Source organism: Anolis carolinensis, chromosome 6 (assembly GCF_035594765.1).
Source record: "Anolis carolinensis isolate JA03-04 chromosome 6, rAnoCar3.1.pri, whole genome shotgun sequence".
NCBI lineage: Eukaryota > Metazoa > Chordata > Lepidosauria > Squamata > Dactyloidae > Anolis > Anolis carolinensis.
Window position 1 is genome coordinate 42471794 of NC_085846.1, and position 23103 is coordinate 42494896.

Genomic DNA, 23103 nt, shown 5'->3' on the forward strand with positions numbered 1-23103 from the left:
TTAAAATCTTACTGCTTTAGACAAATTGGATGGACTGATGACTGTCAACCCTTGATTTTTACAATATAGTCCCTGGAGTCAGAATGTTGGAGATACTGTAGGGCAAGGGTATGCAGCCTGGTGCTCTCCGGATGCTTTGGACTCATAACACTGAAGCACTATTTCTAGTTTGTTAAAAGTTTTTGATTTTTTTATTTGTGGTGGTGTACGCACATAATGCAGTCTCAAGAGTGGGATGGGGAAATGTCAGAATCATTTGCACATCCAAGATGATTTACATTGAGGCATACTGTGTATTTTTAAATGTGGAACCAAGCAGAATAGGACTTTGTTGCAGTGAGATGTTATATACATTTGAGACACCGGAGCTTAAAACCTTTTCCCTTTTCCTTTAGGTATGGACTGGAACGTGGACACCTCACATGAACAGTGTGCATATGAACCAGCTTGGCTGAATGGGGATCACTGCTCACAGCCGAGAGGTTTTCTTTTGGCTTAGAGGCAAAATATAAACGAAAGAACCAATTTTTCCTCAGCTCTCTGATCATTCTTCGGTTGTTCTGGACTGAAGTGTGTAGGCTTTCGCAGAAGAACGTACTAACTGACCCTTTTCTGTGAACATTGTGACTGCCCATTCCCTACCATCATACGGTTCAACTTAGCCTCTCTTAGTTTCATTTCCTTTCCCTTATGATTATTCTTAATTTTGGACAAAACTTTCTGTTAAAGCTGTTCTTTGGCTGGTTGGTTTTTAGTACTGTAAGCTGCTTCTGGGCATACACAGAAATTTAGCAAAATTATGTAAACTTGATCCTGAAGTTTTAGAATGGCAGATAAATGTACAATTGTTTACATAACAGAAATGGCTAAGCAGAAAGTAAATCTTTTCAGTATGTCAGTATAGAGGCTCTACTTAATGTAGACTTTAATGTGACAGATGTATCTTCATATACAGCGGTCTGGATGTTTCCTTCATACATTAAACTATTAATAAGCATAACTTTTTTCTACTTGTGTAATTTTACATACAACATAAAATGGGCATTATTTATGGATTTTCCCCACAGCTTTATACTATAGAATTCAACATCTATTCATGTATTTGATTTGATTTTCTAACATGAAAATGAAGCTAAAGAAGTAGATATTTTGCTCCTTTACAAATTTTATAAACAAGTCAAAAGGCAAACACAAACCTAATTTCTGCAACTTTCATACACTATCAAAATCTAATCTCCCACCCCACTCCTGCCTCGCTATCAGTACATTTCATTGTTCTTTAATGGATTTTGCAGCTCTGGAGGGCTCTTGCTAAATGAATTTCTACAAAGATAGGCTAATAAAACTGAATGAAACCCAGTAATGAATTTAAGCATAGCCTTTTTTTTTTGGATTTTAGTCTTATGTCACGTAACTGTTGCCATATGTTATTTTGTATCCATGACAATGAACTGAGCATGTCCAGCAGCAGCATCTGCTAAGAACTTTGCTAACAGAAGTGTCCCAAAACCAAGCATTTTTCAGAAGATACTGAGGAATCAAGCCAGGAAGTAATCTGTTCCAAAAGAGAAACTGCATAGTTGTTTTGATTAACGAAATTCCAGTTAAAGATGTGTAAACACATACTTGGTAATTTTCATCACCTGTATGTTTGACTGGAATGGAAACATAATAATTCTACCTAGGAATGAAGCTGTCTAGCTCTAGAGCAGATTTTAGAGGCATCCGTGCCAGCCGATGACGCTTCATTATCTTTACGCAAGGCCCTACTTATAACTGATATGTCTGTGAATGTGTGATATGTATTTTTAAATTTTATAAACTGATCTATTACTCATGTTTAGTATTGCATGTTAGGATACAAACAGCCCATTGTCTCTTTCTTTTGCTAGTTGGCAGAAAGTGAACTGAAATTTCGTTTAATGTTACAGTATCACTTGAATCACCCCTTTTCCATAGAGTTACATTATAATCTTGTATACATCAAACTCAAAAGTAAATCTAATTGCATTTTGGACTTACAGGCAATTGATGATAGGATTGCAGCCTCAGTTGGCTGAAAATGAGACTTAGTGGAATGAAACCTCTGTGATCACCTAGAGCAGCTCAATTGCAACACTGAAGCTCTAGAACTGCTGTTTCACATGTAGAGCTAGCAAGAAAAATGATTTTTCCCAAAGAACTCTGCAGCTTTTTAAATGCATCTTTAAAGATTTTGGAAGGCTTATGAATTATACCAGATGGTCTGTGTACATGCCATTGTCTATTAGTGTTCTTAAAATAAAAATAACATTTCAATTGTCACTATTCCTACTGAAAAAAAATTGAAATTGGTTGAAGTAAAAAAGGAATGCCTAACCAAAACAAGAGTTAGAAAAGAGAAAAATCCAGTTTTCAGCACTTTAATGAGTGGAGAATAATGCTGTTCAAATATTTTGTATAACATTTACCACTCCCCTTAGTTTATGTCCCTCCACAGCTAATGAGGATTATTATTTTTTGCTTCCTTAAAATAATCCTTTGGTGGAGTAGATGCTGCTTAGTATTTATTACAACGAATAGGTTCAGGTGAGCTAAGTTTCTTAGGATGTGGTTTCTTATTAAAGCTTATGTGTATTTTGGTGAGTTGGAAGCAAAACTGTTGATAGGAGAACAGGTTGGAATGCCCCATGTCTTGTTTATGGAATAAGGCTTGTTAAACTAAATATCAAGGTGGAGGGTGATAAGAGGGTCTGTATTAGGAAAACTTTTGGAACACTTTTTTATATTTCAAATGTAATGCATACATGACCAATAAAAATAAGGAACGTGTTCTTTTTGAGACCTTTGAGGTCTTCTCTATTTTTAAATTTTTTATTTTCTACCAACTTGGAATCTTTGTAGATAAATCTTTTTTTTTTCATTTTATTTAGAAAATAAGATAACTGGGAAATGAAAAGTGACTGCGTTACTTCTGAGGTGTTGGTGTTCATTGTAACAAGGGTCCTACATGTTGTAGAAATTAATAACAAGCCTATTTTTATATTAAGCCACTTTAAGTCTCGTGTGGGAGAGATAAAGTGGGGTATAAATATAATAATAATAATCTATTTTTGACCATTTCACACAAACATCTGAATGGTAGTGTATTGCTTTATTTGATGTCCCACCCAGTCAGTAATGTATAGAAATACATTTCAAACCAATGGCTTCATTTGAAGAATTAATGACACTTAAGAACTTTCCATAAAGCAAATTGTACCAGCAAGTTAAGAGTTCAAATAAGTATTATCTGAGCAAAAGTCCTAGAAGACAAATTAAATCAAGGAATTAACTCACTGATAATGTAAAATACATTTCTACCAACAATGAAAAGGGATAAAGACAGTATTGGGTTTTTAAAACACCACAACATGAAACTTGATTGAAAAAATGTTCATTTTCAGTTAAATAATAATAATATAATAATGACTTTATTTTTATATCCTGCTCCCATCTCCCCGAAGGGAGTCGGGGCAGCTCACATGGGGACAAGCCCAGCATCATCATACATTAAAACAGAGTCGTAATTTATAATTTAAAACAACATAAAACAATAAAAACAACATTACACAGCATAAAACAGCATAAACATATCCATTTCTTCAAACCTAGAGCATAGTACAAATATGTAAGGGTGAGCTTGTGCAGATTCTACGTGAGACTCGAGGATAATAATATAGGGTAATCAGGGAAGATTACAAGATTAAAATCAACAAGGGTGAGGGATATTGATAAAATGCAATAATTGTGACAAGTTAATATCTAACTAGAACAATTCATTCGAAGGTGCATCGATACAGCCATGTTTTAAGGTCCTATGAAAGGTGGACAGGGAAAGTGCCAGTCTGATCTCCCTGGGGAGGGAGTTCCAGAGCTGAGGGGCCACAGCCGAGAAGGCCCTCTCCCTCGTCCCCACCAACCACACCTGAGATGAAGGCGGGGAACAAGAGAAGGGCCTCCCCGGAGGATCTCAAGGCCCATGTGGGTTCATAGGGGAGGAGGCGATCGCAGAGATAAGCAGGTCCTGAACCTTCCAGGCATGTTTTATTCAGTTATATCCTGCCATTTTTACAGAACTGACTCAAGGTGAAACAAAGCAATTTTAAAAAGTCCAAGGTAAAAATTCAAAACTGCAATTTATCTAAAATGATTTAGAAGGTGTTATATATATAAATAAATAAATAAATAAATAAAAACTACTGTAAAACTGTTCTGGTTTTGTTTTGATATACATTTAAGGAAAGAACAAAAACCCGAACAACTTACGAATGTCTGCCAGAAGATGGGGAGCCAGTTTGATCTCCCTAGGAAAGAAGGTCCAAAGAGAGGAAGGCAGGTTATAATATTAAAGAATACAAGAAGGCTATACTGCCATCTTTAGAGAAGATTGTTCCTGGGCAAAGCAGGGAAAAGACAAGCTACCTGCTGCCCTCTAGCAGACATAGGCAAACTTCAGCCCTCCAGGTGTTTTGGACTTCAACTCCCACAAATCCTAACAGCCTGTTAGGAATTGTGGGAGTTGAAGTTCAAAACACCTGGAAGGCCAAAGTTTGCCCATTCCTGCCCTATAGTATGGCTAGATTATAGCCAGACTGATCTTCCCTCTGCCAAGTTGGGGATCCTTGGGAGTAAAGGGTACAACCACCTAATTGGGTCTGAGATTTTTCACTGATTGATGATGAAAGACAAACATCATCATTTTGAATTACCAGGCAAAATTAATTTTTCATGAAATGCTCCAATTCGTATTTTGTTACTAAAGCAAACTAAAATATTTTTTCCTGAAATTTAAACTTTAAAAAAGTTTTATTCTCAAATGCATAATATATGAAGGTTTGGATTGAACCAATATTCCATGTTTCACTTGAAACTAATTTTTTTAAAAAATGTTTTTTAGATCCAATGTGACAACAGCTGGGTGTCCATCTGAAATGCTTGGGGTCAGAAGTGTTTTGAATTTTAGATTTTTTTTCGGATTTTAGAATCATGCAAGTACATGATGAGAGAATTTGGAGATGCCACCCAAGTCTAAAGACAAAATTCTTTGTTTTCTATGCACCTTATATACATAGCCTGAGTGTAATTTTATAGACATTTTTTCTATAATTTTGTTGATGAAACAAAGTTTGGGTAAACAACACTGATCCAATTACTCACTATAAATTATGTGTATGCTTTTTTTTTAAAAAAAATGGAGCATTTTAGATTTCCAGATAAGTGCTCTCAATTTGGAGTGGTTTGAGCATAGGACTACAATGCTGGAGACCAGGGTTTGGATCCCCACTTAGCCATGGAAATCCATCTTGAGTAAGTGACATTCAGCCTCAGAGAAAGACAAAGGCACCAAGAAACTCTCATTATAAGGTTGTCATAAGTCAGAGATGACTTGAAACTTGAAAAATGTCATTGCTTGTTGGCTGGAAGTTCAACATAGTAAGGAATCTCTTTGCTGCTGTTGCAAGATTAAAGATTTTGGTATGATCTGGTCTGAACTGTAAGAAGGCAGTTGTTAACTACAAATGATAAACAGGAAATGCATTGTGTTCTGCATTTAAGTGTTTTCTATAGTTAATATAGAGATAAATAGGCAATTTGCGCTGAGGAAAATTAATAGCATCCTAGGCCTGTTCCTATTACACGCATAGCAGAAGTGTAGTATAGTGCCAGGCCTCTCCAAGGGTTCTTTTTGGTGCCTACACTGGCACACATTACCGCTATAAGATAAGCTTTAGGGGTGGTAAATGAAGCTGGAGTCCTGTCACAACCAATGATAGAATTGAGCACCCCAAACTAATTCTACACAGACTACCCCAAGCCAATTTATCCAGTTTAATCCTGGATAAATTGCAGACACAAAAAATAATGAGATATCACTTATCTTCCCACAATTAGCTATGAGAATTACGGAAAGATGAAAATTCACCCCCACCCACCCACCCAATCAGTTCCCAGCCTTCATATCTATAGGAGTGGGAATTTCAGCAACCAACTCAAAGTAAGCAACAGTTGAGGAAATCCTTGAATTTCAACAAGGACAAATGTAAGACACTACACTTAGGCAGAAAAAACCAAAATACAAAAATATAGAATGGGTGATGCCTGGCTCGACAACAGTACGTGTGAAAAAGATCTTGGGAGTCTTCATGGACAAGTTGAACATGAGCCAACATGAGCTAAAAAGACAATGGGATTTTGGGCTGCATCAAAAGGAGTATAGCATCTAGATCAAGAAGTCATGGTGCCTCTTCAGTTTTGGTCAAACCTCACCTGGAATACTGTGTCCAATTCTGGAAACCATAATTCAAAAGAGATATCGAAAAGCTGGAATTTGTCCAGAGGAGGGCAACTCGGAATGATCAAAGGCCTGGAGACCATGAATCCCTATGAGGATCGTCTTAAAGAGCTTGGGATGTTTAGCCTGCTGGCACGAAGGTTGAGAGGAGACATGATAGCCATATATAAATATGTCAATGGACCGCATAAGGAAGAGGGAGCTGTATTGTTTTCTGCTGCCCTGGAAACTAGGGCCCCTTCCACACAGGTGAATAAAATTCCACATTTTCTGCTTTGAACTGGAATATATGGCAATGTGGACCAGTTCAAAGCAGATATTGTGGTATTTTCTGCCTTGATATTCTGGGTTATGTGGCTGTGTGGAAGGGCCTGAGGACTCTGAGCAATGGGTTTAAATTACAGGAAAGGAGATTCCACCTGAACGTTAGGAAGAACTTCCTGGCTGTGAGAGCTGTTCAACAGTGGAACTCTCTGCCTTGGAGTGTGGTGGAAGCTCCATCCTTGGAAGCTTTTAAACAGATCTTCCTGGGCTTCTTTGTGATTTTCCTGCATGGCAGGGGGCTGGACTAGATGGCCCATGTGGTCTCTTCCGACTCTGTTATTGTTATTTAAAAACCACATTGCACCACTTCCAGTTTTCACTTCATCTCTCAGGAGTATTTTAGTTTGATGCCATATCACCCAGAATATCAAGGCAGAAAATCCCACAATATCTGCTTTGAACTGGGTTATCTGAGTCCACACTGCCATATATTCGAGTTCAAAGCAGATAATGTGGGATTTTATTCAGATCTATGGAAGAGGCCAGTCCTTTTCAGCTCTACAATTCTGCCTTCCAAAATACAATTAAAAAAATACACAATCTCTAAACACTAAAATTGTTCACTTTGGGCAGCTTGTTACTACAAACACGAGAACTCCGCCGCAACGTGGGTCGCCATCTTGCCCGTCGCGATGCGCATGCGCATGCGCATCGCGACGGGCAAGATGGCGACCCACGTTGCGCCGCGGCTGCTAACGATTTCTTGGCCCGCGCGAGGGCTATTGCCGTGCTCCTCGCGCCTCCTCGGCTTCCAGTCTCTTGGCTTGGGAGCGCGCGCCCTCAGTACGCATGCGCCCGAGGGTGGCGGCGGCGGCGGCGGCAGGGGCCTCGGAGCCCCTTCCTGGGGCTGGTATGAGGCCTTGGCTTCGTCGGCGCCCGTCGCCTGTGCGGAGGCCGGCTTGGCCACGCTGCAGGCCGCCTCGGGGCTCCCGTGGTGGGCCACCGTGGTGACTGCCAGCGCACTCCTCCGCACGGGCCTCACGCTCCCTCTCGCCGCCTTACAGAGCCGCGTCCTCGCCAAGGTGGGCAAAACTTTGGGGCATCTCTGAGCATGCGCAGTATGCCTCTTCCTTGGAACCAGGTGGGAGATTGGGGAAGTGGACATTGATGGCGATTGGAGACTCGGGGTGCCTCTCTACATTGTAGAATTAGCGTCGTTTGGCACTAGTTGATTTCTCTAAGGGTCACATACCTCTAAATAATATATATTTCAATCGTTTACTGGCTTTCCTTTCTTGGCAGGAATCTGGAGCATTCCCTGGCATCTGCTAACATGCAGTATAAAGGGTTTGCCCAGTGTTGTGGGCCAGATGTCCTGGGGTGTTATGTGGGTGCATAAGAAGGACTTCTGGAATACATGGATTCTGGCCAGTGTAGACAAGAACTGTGGCTTCTCCTAGTATAGGTAAAGGAAAAGGTTTCCCCTGACGTTAAGTCCAGTCGTGACCAACTCTGGGGGTTGGTGCTCATCTTCATTTCTAAGCCGAAGAGCCAGCATTGTCCATAGACACCTCCAAGGTCATGTGGCCGGCATGACTGCATGGAGCGCTGTTACCTTCCCACCGGAGCGGTACCTATTGATCTACTCACATTTGCATGTTTTCAAACTGCTAGGTTGGCAGGAGCTGGGGCTAACAGCGAGCGCTCATTCCGCTCCCGGGATTTGAACCTGGGACCTTTTGGTCCGTAAGTTCAGCAGCTCAGCGCTTTAACACACTGTGCCTCCAGGCTCTAGTATAGCCACTCCTAGTATAGTGAGATGGAATTCCATTAGAAATCACATTTTCATACACAAACCCACGTGAGAGCTTGCACAACTCATCCCACATAGTATGAAAGACTAAAAAGCCTCTTCTGAATGAGAGAAATTCTCATTTGGTACTAATTGCCATCTAGGTGTTATTGGAAGGTGTAATACAACAGAGCTAGTAGCAATTCTCATTTCAGCCTCATTTTATGGACATCAAACATGACCATAAATCTGGTACAGCTCAGTTCAAACTACTACTGCATTTTAACCACCTCATCACATTGAGAGGGGAAGCATGGGTGACCGTCCCTTTAAGAGTTGAGAATCACCCCTCTTACATTGTCAGCAATCCTGGATAGGGTTCTGCCTCCCCATCACACTCACAGGGACAGTGGAAACGTAAGAGTTGGCAATATGTTCTTTTTACATTCACCACAAGGTCGGTATTACTTTTTTTAAAAAGTCAGGAGAAACAACAGTAACCGAAAACCAAGAGATCCCTTGCCCTGCCCAAACGCCCCCTACATTAAAGGAGACTGACAATAGGTTAAAATAATAATAATAATAATAACAACAACAACAACAACTTTATTTTTAAACCCTGCCTCCATCTCACCAAAGGGACCCAGGGCGGCTAACATGGGGCCAAGCCCAGGTAAACACACCATAAAAGGATAAAATATATACATCATACAAAATAGACAAGGTAAAATTCAGTTGTCCGCAATGACATAACAAAATAGCAAAAAACAAGAATGACATAATAAAACATAATATAAAAGCAAAACTAAGGTTAAACAAGAGCAAGCTGAGCCAAAATGCAAGAATTGTAAACCCAATGGGTGAGGTGGATGGGTAATGTGCTGTGTTTAAAAGAGGGCTTGAGGGTGAAAAATGAAGTTATTTCTGGGTGACAGAGCAGAATAAAATATGTCAGACATCGTGATTGTTACTGAGGGGAACTTTCCATGTCATCCTGTGATTCTGCATTAAAGCAGTAGGATACAAGGGACAGTGATCCAGGTTAAAACCATTGCTTTCCATGGGATCCTTTTGTTCTCCATCAAAGCCCATAGGATGCAAGAGACAGTGATCCAGGTTAAAACCATCGCTCATTGTTGGCCAGTGAAATAGGAGGGGAAACTTTGATGGTTGCCTCCCACCTGTTTTTCAGTTGTAAAAATTTGAGTAAAGTGTAATAAGGGGTAGGAGCTCTGAACACGATTGCTGGCCTGTGTTCAGGGGTCCCTCCTTTCAGGACAGTTCTGCCTCTTTTCAACCCTGAAACATGTGATGAGCTCCGTACTTCTCCATGCTAGAAAAGAGGCAGAAGTGTCCTACCAGGGGAAAATCTCTCAATGTGATGAGGTTGATTGCCGAATTTCCCTCTTTTCAGGACACTTCTTCCTCTTTTAAACCACTGGAAGGGGGCTATGCATGACAGCCAGAAGTAGTTTCACTCATGTAATGAACTCAGTGTAAGTTGTAGGATAATAACTCCCATGATTCCATAACATTGAGCCATGACAATTAAAGTGGTGTCAAATTGCATTGAATAATGGATGTGATTTGGCACCACTATAACTGCCATGGCTCAGTGCTATGGAGTTATCATGGGCGAAAGGTGTTTCAGCTGAAGCTTTATTACCAATCCTTGTTTCCACAGCAAGCCATTTTTTTTCAAAATCTAATTCAAAGTGAGATGCAATAATCTGAACAGGGGCACAAACAGTAAAACAAATGCCACAGGAGTGTTAAACATTCCTTGTGCTATCCAAATACGTAGGCACTTTAAAAATGTACCTGTTCCAACTTAACATACAGTCAACTCAAGAACAAACCTACAGAACCTATCTTGCTTGTAATTCAGGGACTGCCTGTACACAAAGAAAGAAAGTTTCTGACTACCATTTCTGTATCTTTTCAGCTAGCTGGAAAACTTGCAACCTGAAATTCAAAGCCTAGCCAAGCATCTCCGCTATGAAGTTTCAGTATATGCAAAACAACAGGGTTGGTCTGAAAAACTAGCCAGGTAAGAGCTTTAGAGCAGCATAACTAATCAAACCTAAGAAGCTATGAATGTTCTTTAGCATTTAATATTTATATTTGTTACAGCTACAGTAGAGTCTTGCTTATCCAACATAAATGGGCCGGATAAGCAAAAATGTTGGATAATAAGGAGGGATTAAGGAAATGCCTATTAAACATCGGATGACATTATGATTTTACAAATTAAGCACCAAAACATCATGTTTTACAACAAATGACAGAAAAAGCAGTTCAATGCACGGTAACGTTATGTAGTAATTACTGTATTTATGAATTTAGCACCAAAACATAGCAATGTATTGAAAACATTGACTACAAAAACACTGACTACTAAAATGCAGACTGCATTGGATAATACAGAATGTTAGATAAGCGAGTCTCTACTGTATGTACTGATACAACTGGAATTCCTCTTATCTAGTGGTAAATTTCTGCAATGTATAATTCTTTAGTGTAGTCTATCTTAGATTTTGTTATTACTCTATGCTGCCTGTATGCCCATCTCTAGGATCCATCTTTCTGTACTTTCTGTGAAATCTTTGTATGCACTACAGTAATGCCTTTGTAAGTGTACAGTAATGTCTATGTTATGCCATCCTTGAATGTATTTTGGAAGAAATTTTCTAGTGGTTTTTGTCCACATATACAAGGCTTACGTGATGTAGTTGTTTCATTTCAAATGTACATATTGTTGGGTTTTGATAAAAGGTTTTCTGGAATATTTTTCTGCTATAGGAACCTATCAATATTATTTCCATTTTATTTCTTTGGCAGTAAATGTTAAAGAAGTAATACCCAGGAACACTACTTACACCAAATAGGCTACTTACACCAAATAGCCAGTTCCATTCTATGTATATCAGTACATAGAATGGAATGAAGATTGTCAGCATTAAACTGGTAAATAAAATCAATGCATTAATATATCAGAAATAATTTTACTGTGTGGTGATTTGAAAGTTAAATATAGGGATATTATAGGCTGAGTAGCCTTTATCCTTAATTAAAGGAAACTAGGTGAAATTTGCACTTCAGTCTTCAGTAAGACTAATACTTCATTATACAGTAGAGTCTCACTTATCCAACACTCGCTTATCCAACATTCTGGATTATCCAACGCATTTTTGTAGTCAATGTTTTCAATATATTGTGATATTTTGGTGCTAAATTCATAAATACATTAATTACTACATAGCATTACTGCATATTGAACTACTTTTTCTGCCAAATTTGTTGTCTAACATGATGTTTTGGTGCTTCATTTGTAAAATCATAACCTAATTTGATGTTTAATAGGCTTTTCCTTAATGCCTCATTATCCAACATATTCGCTTATCCAACATTCTGCTGGCCCGTTTATGTTGGATAAGTGAGACTCTACTGTACTTAAAACTCATTTTAAGTAAACATTTGGAAACTGAAGTCTGAGCAAATATGTACAGGGTCTCTACTAATCTTTGGAATTGCTTTTTGGTTGTATTTTGAAACAGGTTACATTTCAAGAAGAACCTGAAAAGGATTGTTTCGGACTTGTATGTTCGTGATAACTGCCATCCTGTCAAGGCCAGCCTACTTATATGGATACAGATTCCACTCTGGGTCTTTGTTTCCATTGCTTTGCGGAACTTCAGTGTTGGTAGAGCATCTTCTGAAGGTAATAATTTTAAACTCATGTTGCTCTAATCATTGAACAACCAATGTGAAAGCCAAAATTTGAAGAGATGATCATACATTCTTAAATGGGAAGAGTATTCAAGGCTAAAAAGTTGTTATTGTTCCTTGTACTGGAATGACAGTCGGCTGATTATGGAAGTTTTGTTCACAATAAACGTTTTCTCTAATGTAATCAATTGTTGTACTGGAAGACTTATGTGAAGCACATTGGTAAATTAATACTTTTACTTTGACTACTATGGCTAAAATTTAGGTAATGACATAAATGTATAATTTGGGATCATATGGATGTGTACCTGATTCTGCACATCCATGACAACAAGAAATGGCCATACCAGTTCCAGAGCTTGGCAGCAGCCTTCCAGACACAGGAGAGGCATTGAACTGAATGACTTCAGTCAATAATTTCAGCATATGTAGTATGAAAGTAACTTGGAATAATATACAGTAGAGTCTCACTTATCCAAGGTAAACGGCCGGCAGAAGCTTGGATGAGCGAATATCTTGGATAATAAGGAGGGATTAAGGAAAAGCCTATTAAACATAAAATTAAGTTATGATTTTACAAATGAAGCACCAAAACATCATGTTATACAACAAATTTGACAGAAAAAGTAATTCAATATGCAGTAATGTTATGTTGTAATTACTGTATTTACAAATTTAGCACCAAAATATCATAATATATTGAAAACATTGATGACAAAAATGGCTTGGATAATCCAGAGGCTTGGATAAGCGAGGCTTGGATAAGTGAGACTCTACTGTAAATTGAACCAAGCCAAAAAACTCCAATGTGAACAGCATTCTGCCCTTCCTTTGCCCATGTTTGGTTTGTGCATGTGTATGTATAGAGAGAGCGATTGACTCTGTTTTCCTGACCAGACAGATTTCCATGCACAGAAACACAAAGTTTCAAATATGCAAACCTATGGTTTAGAAGCCAATTATATACCTTGGTTGGCACTAACAAGACAACTTGTCATTATAAATCATTATTAATGCATGAACAAATGTGCCATTAACCTTAAACAGCTTACTATAAAATGGTAGCCTAGAGAGAAGGACATTCATTTCTATTGAACCTCAGTGACATAATGGGTTAATCCTTTGTGCCGGCTGAACCTGAAGGTCAGCAGTTTGAATATGTGAGATGGCATGAACTCCCATCTGTCAGCCCCAGCTTCCCATGCGAGGACATTAGAGAAGCTTCCCAGCAGGATGGTAACACATCCGGGCATCCTTGGGCAAATTTCTTTGTAGACGGCCAATTCTCTCACACTAGAAGCGACTTGCAGTGTGTTCTCAATTTGCATCTGACATGATTTAAAAAATTCTCTACCTAAATGCATATAGGTACAATCTTAAAATACTTGTTTATTATTAACAAGACCCATACATAGCATTGTTGCACAGGTCAGTCTTCTCCTCTCCCTAGCCCTAAATTGAGAGAGGCTTATGTGGTTAGTTACAAATGGATAGCGGCATATCTTTTTCTTCCTCAATACACAAAGTCTCCTGCAGGTGTAGCTGTTGGACTTTGGAATCTTACAGTTCAGAGATGCCTCTTAGTTTCAATTGTTGAAATTGAATACTGTATTAGATAAAGGGGGGACTTCTAAACAAGCCAGTTGAATCTCCAGAAACTGGCAGCATTCTGCATGGTTTGATTTTGTTCTGAAAAATATTTAAGACTGTCGTAATTTATGGAACCCTAGTTGGGATTATGTAACTTGGAAAGTTTCCAACTTTTAAAAATCAGCATGAGCTACTGCTGAAACTTTTCTTCAGTGCTTGCAAGTCTGAATCACTTAGAGAGAGGCCAAGATTCAGCAGCTGCCAACTGTTGGGCAAGGATGTACCAGTGATTTCCCCTGGTATTGATTCAGTGCTCACTTCTGCTAAACATGGTCATGATTTGCCACATTTATTTTTATGTGTATATTTTCTGCAGGGCTTTTCATTCAGGAGCAACTTTCCACAGGTGGCATGCTTTGGTTTCCAGATCTTACTGTACCTGACCCCACTTGGATCATGCCAATCATTCTTGGAGTCCTCAATCTGCTGATAGTGGAGGTATTTAAAGATCACACCACATCTTTAATTGGCTTGCAATTAATTATGATAGCACTGTGATTTTACATTTCTGTTTGAGAAAAAAGGAGTAAGACTGAATGAACTATGGGTTCCCATTTCAAAAAGAAAGCACAGAGAGACAATTTTAAAAGGCACAAAGAGGAGAAAGCTGTTTTCTCAATCTGTCAAAACAATTAGGAAAGCAGAGATTTCTGAGCAAAGGAATGTGGAAGAACTTCTGATAAGATATTCCTTCTTGTGCCTGATAAATGAACAGTTAGGGAAAAAAAACCAAAATGGTCTTTATTACATAGAAATGCTCACACCTAATTTTGTGTTAATTTCCTGTTATCTGGATTATGTATATTGGGGTTTGCTTAATGGTGATGTAATACTGTTTTTCATTGCAAATCAACAGAGCTTTTATGTAAATACTTACAGTCATAAATTCTTGTTCAGATCACTGTAACTTCACCCTAGGAAACTATTTTCCATGTTTATTCTCCCTTCTGCAGAATGCCAAAATTAAAAACTAATTGATTTTCTATAGTTGAAAGTTTTTAAAAATTCAAAGTTTCACTGCAGCAATTATATTGCAAATAGCAAAGCAATTTCTCAGTAAAAATGGATGAAAATGAACAGTTGCAGTCGCCATTCCTACTCATGAGCCATTCTTGTAAAATATTACAAGTGCCCAGGTAGCCTTCATTTTGGAAATTGTGAACTTGTCTTGCTTCTGATAATTTCTGAAAAATGCTGCCAGGAGCAGAATAGGTTTTACAATCTTGTTGGCACAGTTATAGATGATGTGCTAAATTGCCTCATAGGTACAATGAAAATTCCCACTTCTTTTTTGGGAGCAGTTACCCATCAGGGAGACAGGGGGCACATCTACACTCACCATTTAGCACAAAGGGCACCTGAATAAACTCTGTGACCACCTAATTACAAACTGAGCAGGCCCAGTTTAACTTGGCCTTGAGATAGACCCACGTAACCAGATGGATCAGTTCTGAGATGGAATCAGCCATAACTGTTTACATAACTCCAGGAGCTTGAGTAGTCCAGGGACATGGGATGTCCCTCCTATTCTGTGTCACTCCAGGTGTGACATAGGTCCTGCTGGTCACTTGTTGCCTGCTTTGATGTCAAGTAGAGCAAGGAAATGATTGAAGAAGAGAGGAAGAAACGGAAGGGGTGATTCTCCCTGGACTCTCTCTCCCATCGTTCCGATGCCCTGCCCAATGTTATTTCAGGTGATGAATGACTGACAGGACACATGTCACACTCAGACTACTGTGACAAGAAGAAAGGGAGAGAATGTAAGTGGTTAGGATTTCCTCCTGTCTCTACAGCCTCCTATATACCATACCAGATAAGCCCTGGGATAAGAGATCAGTGTACAGTGTTCCCTCACTACTTCGTGGTTCACTTTTTGCGGATTCACTGTTTCGCAGTTTTTCAGTAAACTCTAAAAGACTATTATAAATAATAAAAAATTACAATTCACAGCCTAAGGAAGGGAGGAAGGAGAAGCCAGAGGGAGAGAAAAGGAGCCCAAGCGGCAACGGGAGGAGAAGGAGGTGATTTATCAACACATGATTGGTTGCTAAAGACTTAAAATAGTGTTTAGGTTTTAAAGGTTTTCCCCTGACGTTAAGTCTGATTCTGGGGGTTGGTGCTCATCTCCATTTCTAAGCTGAAGAGCCGGCATTGTCCATAGATACCTCCACGGTCATGTGGCTGGCATGACTGCATGGAGCGCCGTTACCTTCTCGCCAGAGCGGTACCTATTGATCTACTCACATTGGCATGTTTTCGAACTGCTAGGTTGGCAGGAGCTGGAACTAACAGCGGCCGCTCACGCCGCTCCCGGGAATTGATCCTAAAATAGTGTATAACTACTAAAATAATGAATAAATTTTAAAATTAATATAGCGTCTCTACTTCGCGGATTTTCTCTTATTGCGGGTGGTCCTGGAACCTAACCCCAGCGATAAGTGAGGGAACACTGTAGATGAGGTTAATCCCAAATCTAGCACATGATAATTTCCAACTAAAGATAAGGGTATTTGCAAATTGTTTAATATATGGAGCAGATACAGACATGCAAAGAAGTGAAAATACAGTACAAACAGTCCCCGAGTTATATAAAACTCTTTGTTACAAAGCGAGGTAAGACAACAAGAAGTGAAAGGAAATCTACTCCTAGGAAGGGAAATTCACTCCTGTAAAAGTTATCATGAGAAAAAGGTCTGTCCCCAATGTTTGTTACCACGACAGTGCCAAATTTTCAAAATCCAATTGTCACAGGGAGAGAAGTTGAGGTGAGATCTGAACAGGCAAAGACAGCAAAATAAATGTTACAGTGCTTTTAAACCCACCCGCCTCCATGCTATCCGAAACTAATATAAATACATGTTTTTGGTTGGAGTTACACTTAAAAATGTACCTGTTCAGACTTCCATACAGATTCAATTTAAAAACAACATATAAAACCTATCGTGTTTGTAACCTGGGGAGTGTCTTCATAGCTTATTAATTTATTTGACTTGAATGTTCCTGTTACTGAATCTCACATTTGCATGACATCATACCAGTCTGTTTCCTGCAGTTCTTAAAAGTGACATTTATCTCCCTAGATTTTTGCTTTACGAAAAATAGAATCTTCCAGATTTCAGAGGTATGCTACAAACTTCTTCCGTGGGATATCTATATTTATGATCCCAGTTGCTGCAACTGTGCCTTCGGTAAGCAATTCAGAACAGTAATGCTGAAGTCTTTTAATTCTGGTGTGTACCATGAAATGCATTGGAAATCAACCCATAGTTTGCTCGAATGAGTCTGGAAATACCTTTGTGAAACAGCTTCTTTTTAAGACAGAATGCTGCATGCACAACAATATTTTCCATGTATGTGCCGTGTCTTTTGGGGAGGTGCTTCTGCTTCTTTACTTTGTGCTTCCTTGCCCCAACTTTGTGCTTCTAAAGTTGTTAAAGTTGTTCCTTCTTTGTTATTGTTCCATGTGAATATGCATTTATACATTATTTGTTATTTATAAAGTACATTTTCTTATTTAAAAACACGTAACAAAAATATGGGGGATTTGGAGGTTGGAATGGATTAATAGCATTTCAATGGGAACATTCACTTTGAGATAAGATGTTTTGAGTTAAGAGCTAAGTCACGGAACAAATTAAATTTTTAAGTCAAGGTATTTGACTTAAGGTATTTGTATATTGTTATAGTGCTTCACTAAGCCTTCCTGACTTTGTTTTGAGAATGAAATGAAAGAGGGATACAAAACGTATATATCACCTTGACATATACAAACGTATATATCACCTTGACATTACTAAAATATAATTGAGTAAATTAAGTTGTTCACATTGAATATTTCTAATAAAGAATGGCAACACACATTCACTTGGGGACATGTTATTTCATAAAAACGTCTTTGCTTTGTTGAAAGTAATATTTCATTTTTTAAATTGCAGGCCATAGCTTTGTACTGGGTATCATCAAGTTTCATGGGCCTCTTACACAACCTTTTGCTACGCTCCCCTGCTTTCCGTAGATTGTGCCGCATTCCTCGGACCAAATCTGATTCAGACACTCCTTACAGGGACATTGTTTCTGCTTTCTACGTAAAATATTTCTTCAAGTAAATTAATTAGTTGTTGAGAAGATATGTGATACAGACATAGGTGACTGAAACATGGTGAAAGATTCATACTCCATGTAAACAATGACAAATGTGGCATTATATTTATTTTGATAATAAAGGAGCACATACAATAAAAAAGTATACAGAGATCTTGTGTTGAGAGTTTGACATATGTGTGCTACACCCCAGGGAATTATATATTTTGCAGTTTCATGAAATACATGCAGCTTCTGAAACATTTTTGTGTGTACTTTCAGCTTGTAGTAGGTTTCAGAGATCTTAAAAATTGTTACTAAATTTTTAAGCATCAGTTAATTTAACAGACTCTTTCTACACTATTCTGAAGATAATCAGCATTATTTAGAACATAGTCTTGAAAATCCCAGGTTGTTTCATTCATTCATATTTTTGATACCTACCTTTTGTAATATTGAGAGTGAGTTCTGGAGTTAGAATTTCAGGGGTTAGAGTCTGCATTGGTTCCTACCTGAAGTATGTTTAAAAAATCAGAGGTTATAGAATAAGTAATCAGATACTTAAAGCTCCTTGTCTTGGGTGGACAAGGTGGTGGAATGTACCTGAGACAGAAGGCTTTCTGTCTTGAAAATAGAATAGGTAAGGTAAAGGTTTTCCCCTGACATTAAGTTGAGTCATGTCCGACTCTGGGGTTTGGTGCTCATCTCCATTTCTAAGCTGAAGAGCCAGCTTTGTCCATAGACACCTCCAAGGTCATGTGCCTGGTATGACTGCATGGAACATTGTTACCTTCCCGCCAGAGCGGTACCTATTGGTCCACTCACATTTGCATGTTTTCAAACTGCTAGGTTGGCAGAAGCTGGTGCTAACAGCGGGAGCTCACCCCGCTCCCCGGATTCTAATCTCTGATCTTTCGGTCAGCAAGTTCAGTAGCTCCATGGTTTAATCCACTGTGACACTGGGGGCTCCCTGAAAATACAATACTATCAGTAAAAATCAGTAGTAAAAAAGGAAAGAAAATACAGTATAACCCGTGGAACTGCACCTGACAAAATATGGTCTCTTGAGAAATTTTCTAGGTCATCCAGGTGATTCTATGTTATGTTTCCACTGAAAGTTGCCATAGAGACTTCCTGAAGGACATAGCAAATTCCTAGAGGGGGTATCTTTAGAAATGTCAAGGTCTCTCAAGCAACTCTACCACTGCTTCTTAAACTGGATCTGGACCCAAAATGGGGTCCTGTTCCGTCCCCCAGAGGTTTGGTTTGCATTTTTATAGTTGTAGGAATAGCATCTGTATGCATTTGCTCCAGGGTTGCTGCAGAATCTGTGGCAGTCTGATAGTTTAGCCTGTTTGCAAGTCTTTGCTGCTTGCAGCCTGCAAATGTATCATTTTGTTCTTGAGACCGCCCTTTTTCCTGGGGATAGAAGGCTCCATTTTGAGAAGCCTATTCTGCCTTCTAGACTGAAGGAGAAACAACATAGATGTGCTTGTGTGGCCAAGGCAGGCCAACTCTGAAAAGGCCATCATAAATACTGACCTGCCTTTAAAAACAGTGCCAAGCATAGATAGGGGAAAGACCTGTTCTTTCTAATAGCTTTGGCACTGGGGCAAAGAACATCTTCGGATTTCTTTGCCACTGGAAGAAGCCCTACTAACTTCGCCTCAAAAACTAGCTTTGAGCTTAGATAGTTATAGATCTTTTTGATAGCAGCTCAGAGCTAGGGTGAAGAGGATCTCAGGATCTCTTTGCCTTTGGTGGAAGTTAACCCAGCAACTAAGGGGCAAAAGCAAGAAAAGAGCATCTGCAAGATTTTATAAGTTGACTTTTTATTTGCAACTTTAATTACATGTGCCAAGTCTGCCAAGGAGTTTGTGAAAATAAAATTTTGTTTGATTGTTCTACTTGAAGTGCCTTTGGTTACTGGGATTTCCAGAGCTTCTAAATAAGGCCCCGCAATTCACCTGGGCAAAGGAAGAAGCACATCCTAAAGTTTTAAAAGGTGCCTGGGTGTGATGGCATAGGTCCCCTTAGCTCAGTGTTGGGGTCACAAAAATTTGGCAACAATAAAATATTTCTAAGGTCACTGAGTGGCTGTTTCAGACATGGACATGAATCTCTTGTTTTTAGTGTTTACAGTGGGCTCTGCAGAAGATGCTTCATCTGCTTCATAAAAAAGGAAAATCAGCCAGTTCAGCAGGTATTGCAAAGACTGATTTTTTTAACCAGCGTTGTTAGTTGAGCATGGCAGCTGTCTGAATGTCCATAAGCCAAACTGGCTTAAGGGTGCTGTAAGGTGACAATCCACAATTAATATGTGGCTACAATTCTAGACTTGTGTGAGAGATTGAAGAGCTTGGTGCCATTTTTGAGCAGCCTTCAAAAGGCTACCTGCCACCTCCTTTCAACATCCAATGTATGCAACATCTTCCCCTATTCTGCACAGGAAGACTTCCACTCCATCACAAAATGTTTCTTCCAGAATGGCCAATAATTTGGGGAAGGAAGGAGGAGAGGTATTCTTGATCGTTGGGTGCATTTTCATATGTATTTCTAGGCATGAACACATGGTGCCACTGTCTACTAAGCTTTTAAAAATACCACTTGAAGGAAATTTTGGAAAACAGATTGCTTTGAAGGGAATTATGCATACTTTTGCTGGTTTACAATTTTTCTGATGATTTTTTTTATAATTTTATCTTTCTAGTAACATTTAGTAGAGCATTCAGAGGTTTGTTTTAAGGTAGACAGTACCCCATCTTTACATATGGGGTAAATTAATTATGTAACCTCTAGTCATCCAATCCCAGTTTGAGAAAATTGAAGTTTCTCAAGTAGCTCCTGACATGGGGGAAAATCCAATCCCTTATATTTCTTTGCAAATGTACAGTGAACACTTGGTACCACTTGAGTTTGATTCCAGGATATCAGAATCCATGGATATTCCAGTTCCATTATATCTAATGACATACCAGTGTCTCTGTTTTAAAATGGCACAATCAAGGTTTGCTTTTTGAATATGTTTAAGAGGGATTTAAATCCACCGATTCTGAATACACCGATCTGGAGGATTAACTACAGACAAAAGTTTTCTTTAACACATCAGTGTATTTCCTCTGTTAATTTGCACAGCAACATTTTGCTAATCAACAATAGATACTAAGGGTAGGTTTTCCTCCATAGATATCTATTTATAAGGGAACATGGCTGAATTCTCCTCTAACATGGATTGGACAGCAGCTGGTTATATTCCTTAGCAGGAAGGAGCAGAGATCCTTCCTCTCAAACAACAGGGAAATTAATGATCGTCTTGTCACCAACTGCTTGAATGATACTCCTGCAAATTTTTAGTGCCAGGTACAATGGGCATATCATCTTTATTAGCGAAGCAGAGAATAGTCCTGTGGTCATGAGTGTGACATTCTTCCCACAGTGACACACTTCTGCACAAAAACCTATCTAGAATGTCTCTTCACATTGGCAAGCCGTATTGGACTAATAACCCATATTCCAGTGTTATAAAAGGGGCATGTATTTACAGATTTACATTTGGACTATGTTACTACATCTGGTTCAGTTTTATTTTAATTGCTGGTATACCATTAGACCATGGTAAATGCACATGGAAGTCACAGCCTGCCAAAAACTTTGTGTCTGTGATAGTGAAGACAATAGCTGGGATGTGGTGGTGGTGAGGATGAAGATGGTGATGGTGGTGAGGATGAATACAGCACAATTGTGATACCATTGGATAAAATGTGGATGATAAAAAGGTTGAAATGCAGCTATCTTTAATATGGATGCTGAAAATTTTAAAGTTCAGCTATATTTCAGAGGCAGGAACTGGCAAAATCACCTCTAGGATTCCTTGCCTAAAAAACCCCTGCAAAATTCATGTTATGTGAAGGCACATAACATACATACAGGAGGGGGAAAATTTCTACTAGATTGTTTTGTTCATTCCCTCAACAAATGTCCTTGTTAACACTATTGGCAAACTATTCAAAATTAAAATTCCACTCCTTCGCAATAGTAATAGTGAAAACAGCAAGTCTGTATGCAACAGTGGAAAGACACCTTGATCGTGGGACACACAAACCTGTCTGAAACCGTGGATTACCTCCCATGTCGAACTGTCCACCCACTGTATTATACAGGGCCAAGACAGGGCAGGCATATTTTTACTTTTTTTAAAAACCAAGTAGATAACGTATTTTGTAGGATTAATGGCAAAGGAATGTTCAATACAGATTTTTTCCCCTAAGCAATCTTATGTAATTCCTTGCCTTCTTCCTGGTGTCCAAATACATTTCCACAAATTACTTACAGCTGAGATAGGATTCCAGTGTGTGTCACACTATAATTGATATCCTAGAAAAGATCACTCAATTTCTTTACTTACTCTACCCAAGTACTTTTTCCTCTTTGCTCTGTGTTTTGATTATAAATCAGATTGTGGGATTTTGTTGCCTGGCAGCTCAGGAGCTAGATAATCAGCCCAACACTCCTTCCAGTGCTTGCTTTATGTTTTTCTCCCCTGGATCCCAGGAACGAGGGAGAATACATCAACACGTGTTCAGTTTAAGATTTGGCAAACACCAGTTGACATCCTTGATTCTTCTCAAAGAACATGTCAATGGTAAATCAGTGCAACATACACCACCACCACCACCACCCCACACTCCATATAACCTTCTGTGAGGTTATTGCATCTCCAGAATCACTATTCTTATATTTCTTGAGTTGTCATCGGCTTCAAACCTTCATTCTGGTGTTTCTGGGGCCTTTCCACTCGGCTCCTTCATGAAGAGGCAATAATTTTGTTTCCAACCAGTGAAGATTTGCATAGATTTCCATATTTATCTCTTCATATACCCTCTCTTTGATCTTCACCACAGTAAAGATAGGCACCCATTTAACTTTTTTTCTGGGATACTGGAGAAATTGCTGAATCAAGAGTATCATCATGTTACAAATACATTTAATATGTCTCATCTTGAGTATTTTTAAAGGTAAGTTTGTGGGAGGCAATTCCTTCTCAGAGCCAAGGCAAAAAAATTATATTTGATTCACATGCTTATTATCTCTTCTCCTAGGGTCATGTGAGCAAATTGTCACTCAGACCCCGGCGTCTTTGCAGAAAAATCCTGGGGACAGAGTTGACATTTAGTGCAAAACTTCCTCCTCAGTCGGTACTAACGTGAACTTCTATCAGTTGCTGCCAGGACAAAAACCCAAGCTACTGATTTATTATGTTACCAACCGTTTTGAA

The 23103-nt window shown here is 38.9% G+C and overlaps 2 protein-coding genes and 1 long non-coding RNA gene across 8 annotated transcripts in view; 2 read left to right on the forward strand and 1 right to left on the reverse strand.

Annotated features, from left to right (window-relative positions):
- Positions 1-2821, forward strand: part of LOC100553063 (ankyrin repeat domain-containing protein 17) — a 114772-nt gene extending 111951 nt beyond the window's left edge. For all 6 annotated transcript variants that reach the window (XM_062957514.1, XM_062957510.1, XM_062957512.1 and 3 more), the window contains exon 34: positions 396-2821. In XM_062957514.1, the coding sequence (XP_062813584.1) occupies positions 396-455 (60 nt within the window). In that variant the 3' untranslated portion in view covers positions 456-2821. The remainder of the gene's footprint in view (positions 1-395) is intronic.
- On the reverse strand, positions 1428-7249 carry LOC134292472 (uncharacterized). Its single transcript, XR_009999716.1, has 2 exons — positions 6289-7249; positions 1428-4325 (listed from the first exon to the last, which is right to left on the reverse strand). It is a non-coding gene; the product is annotated as an uncharacterized LOC134292472 (long non-coding RNA).
- A 32-nt stretch (positions 7250-7281) lies between these two features.
- LOC100552861 (cytochrome c oxidase assembly protein COX18, mitochondrial) lies at positions 7282-18002 on the forward strand. The gene is made up of 6 exons (XM_062957516.1): positions 7282-7659; positions 10319-10419; positions 11927-12090; positions 14065-14186; positions 16829-16936; positions 17684-18002. Exons 1-6 carry the CDS (start codon positions 7282-7284, stop codon positions 17852-17854), a joined length of 1044 nt encoding a protein of 347 aa, XP_062813586.1. The 3' UTR covers positions 17855-18002.
- Positions 18003-23103: the final 5101 nt, after the last annotated feature.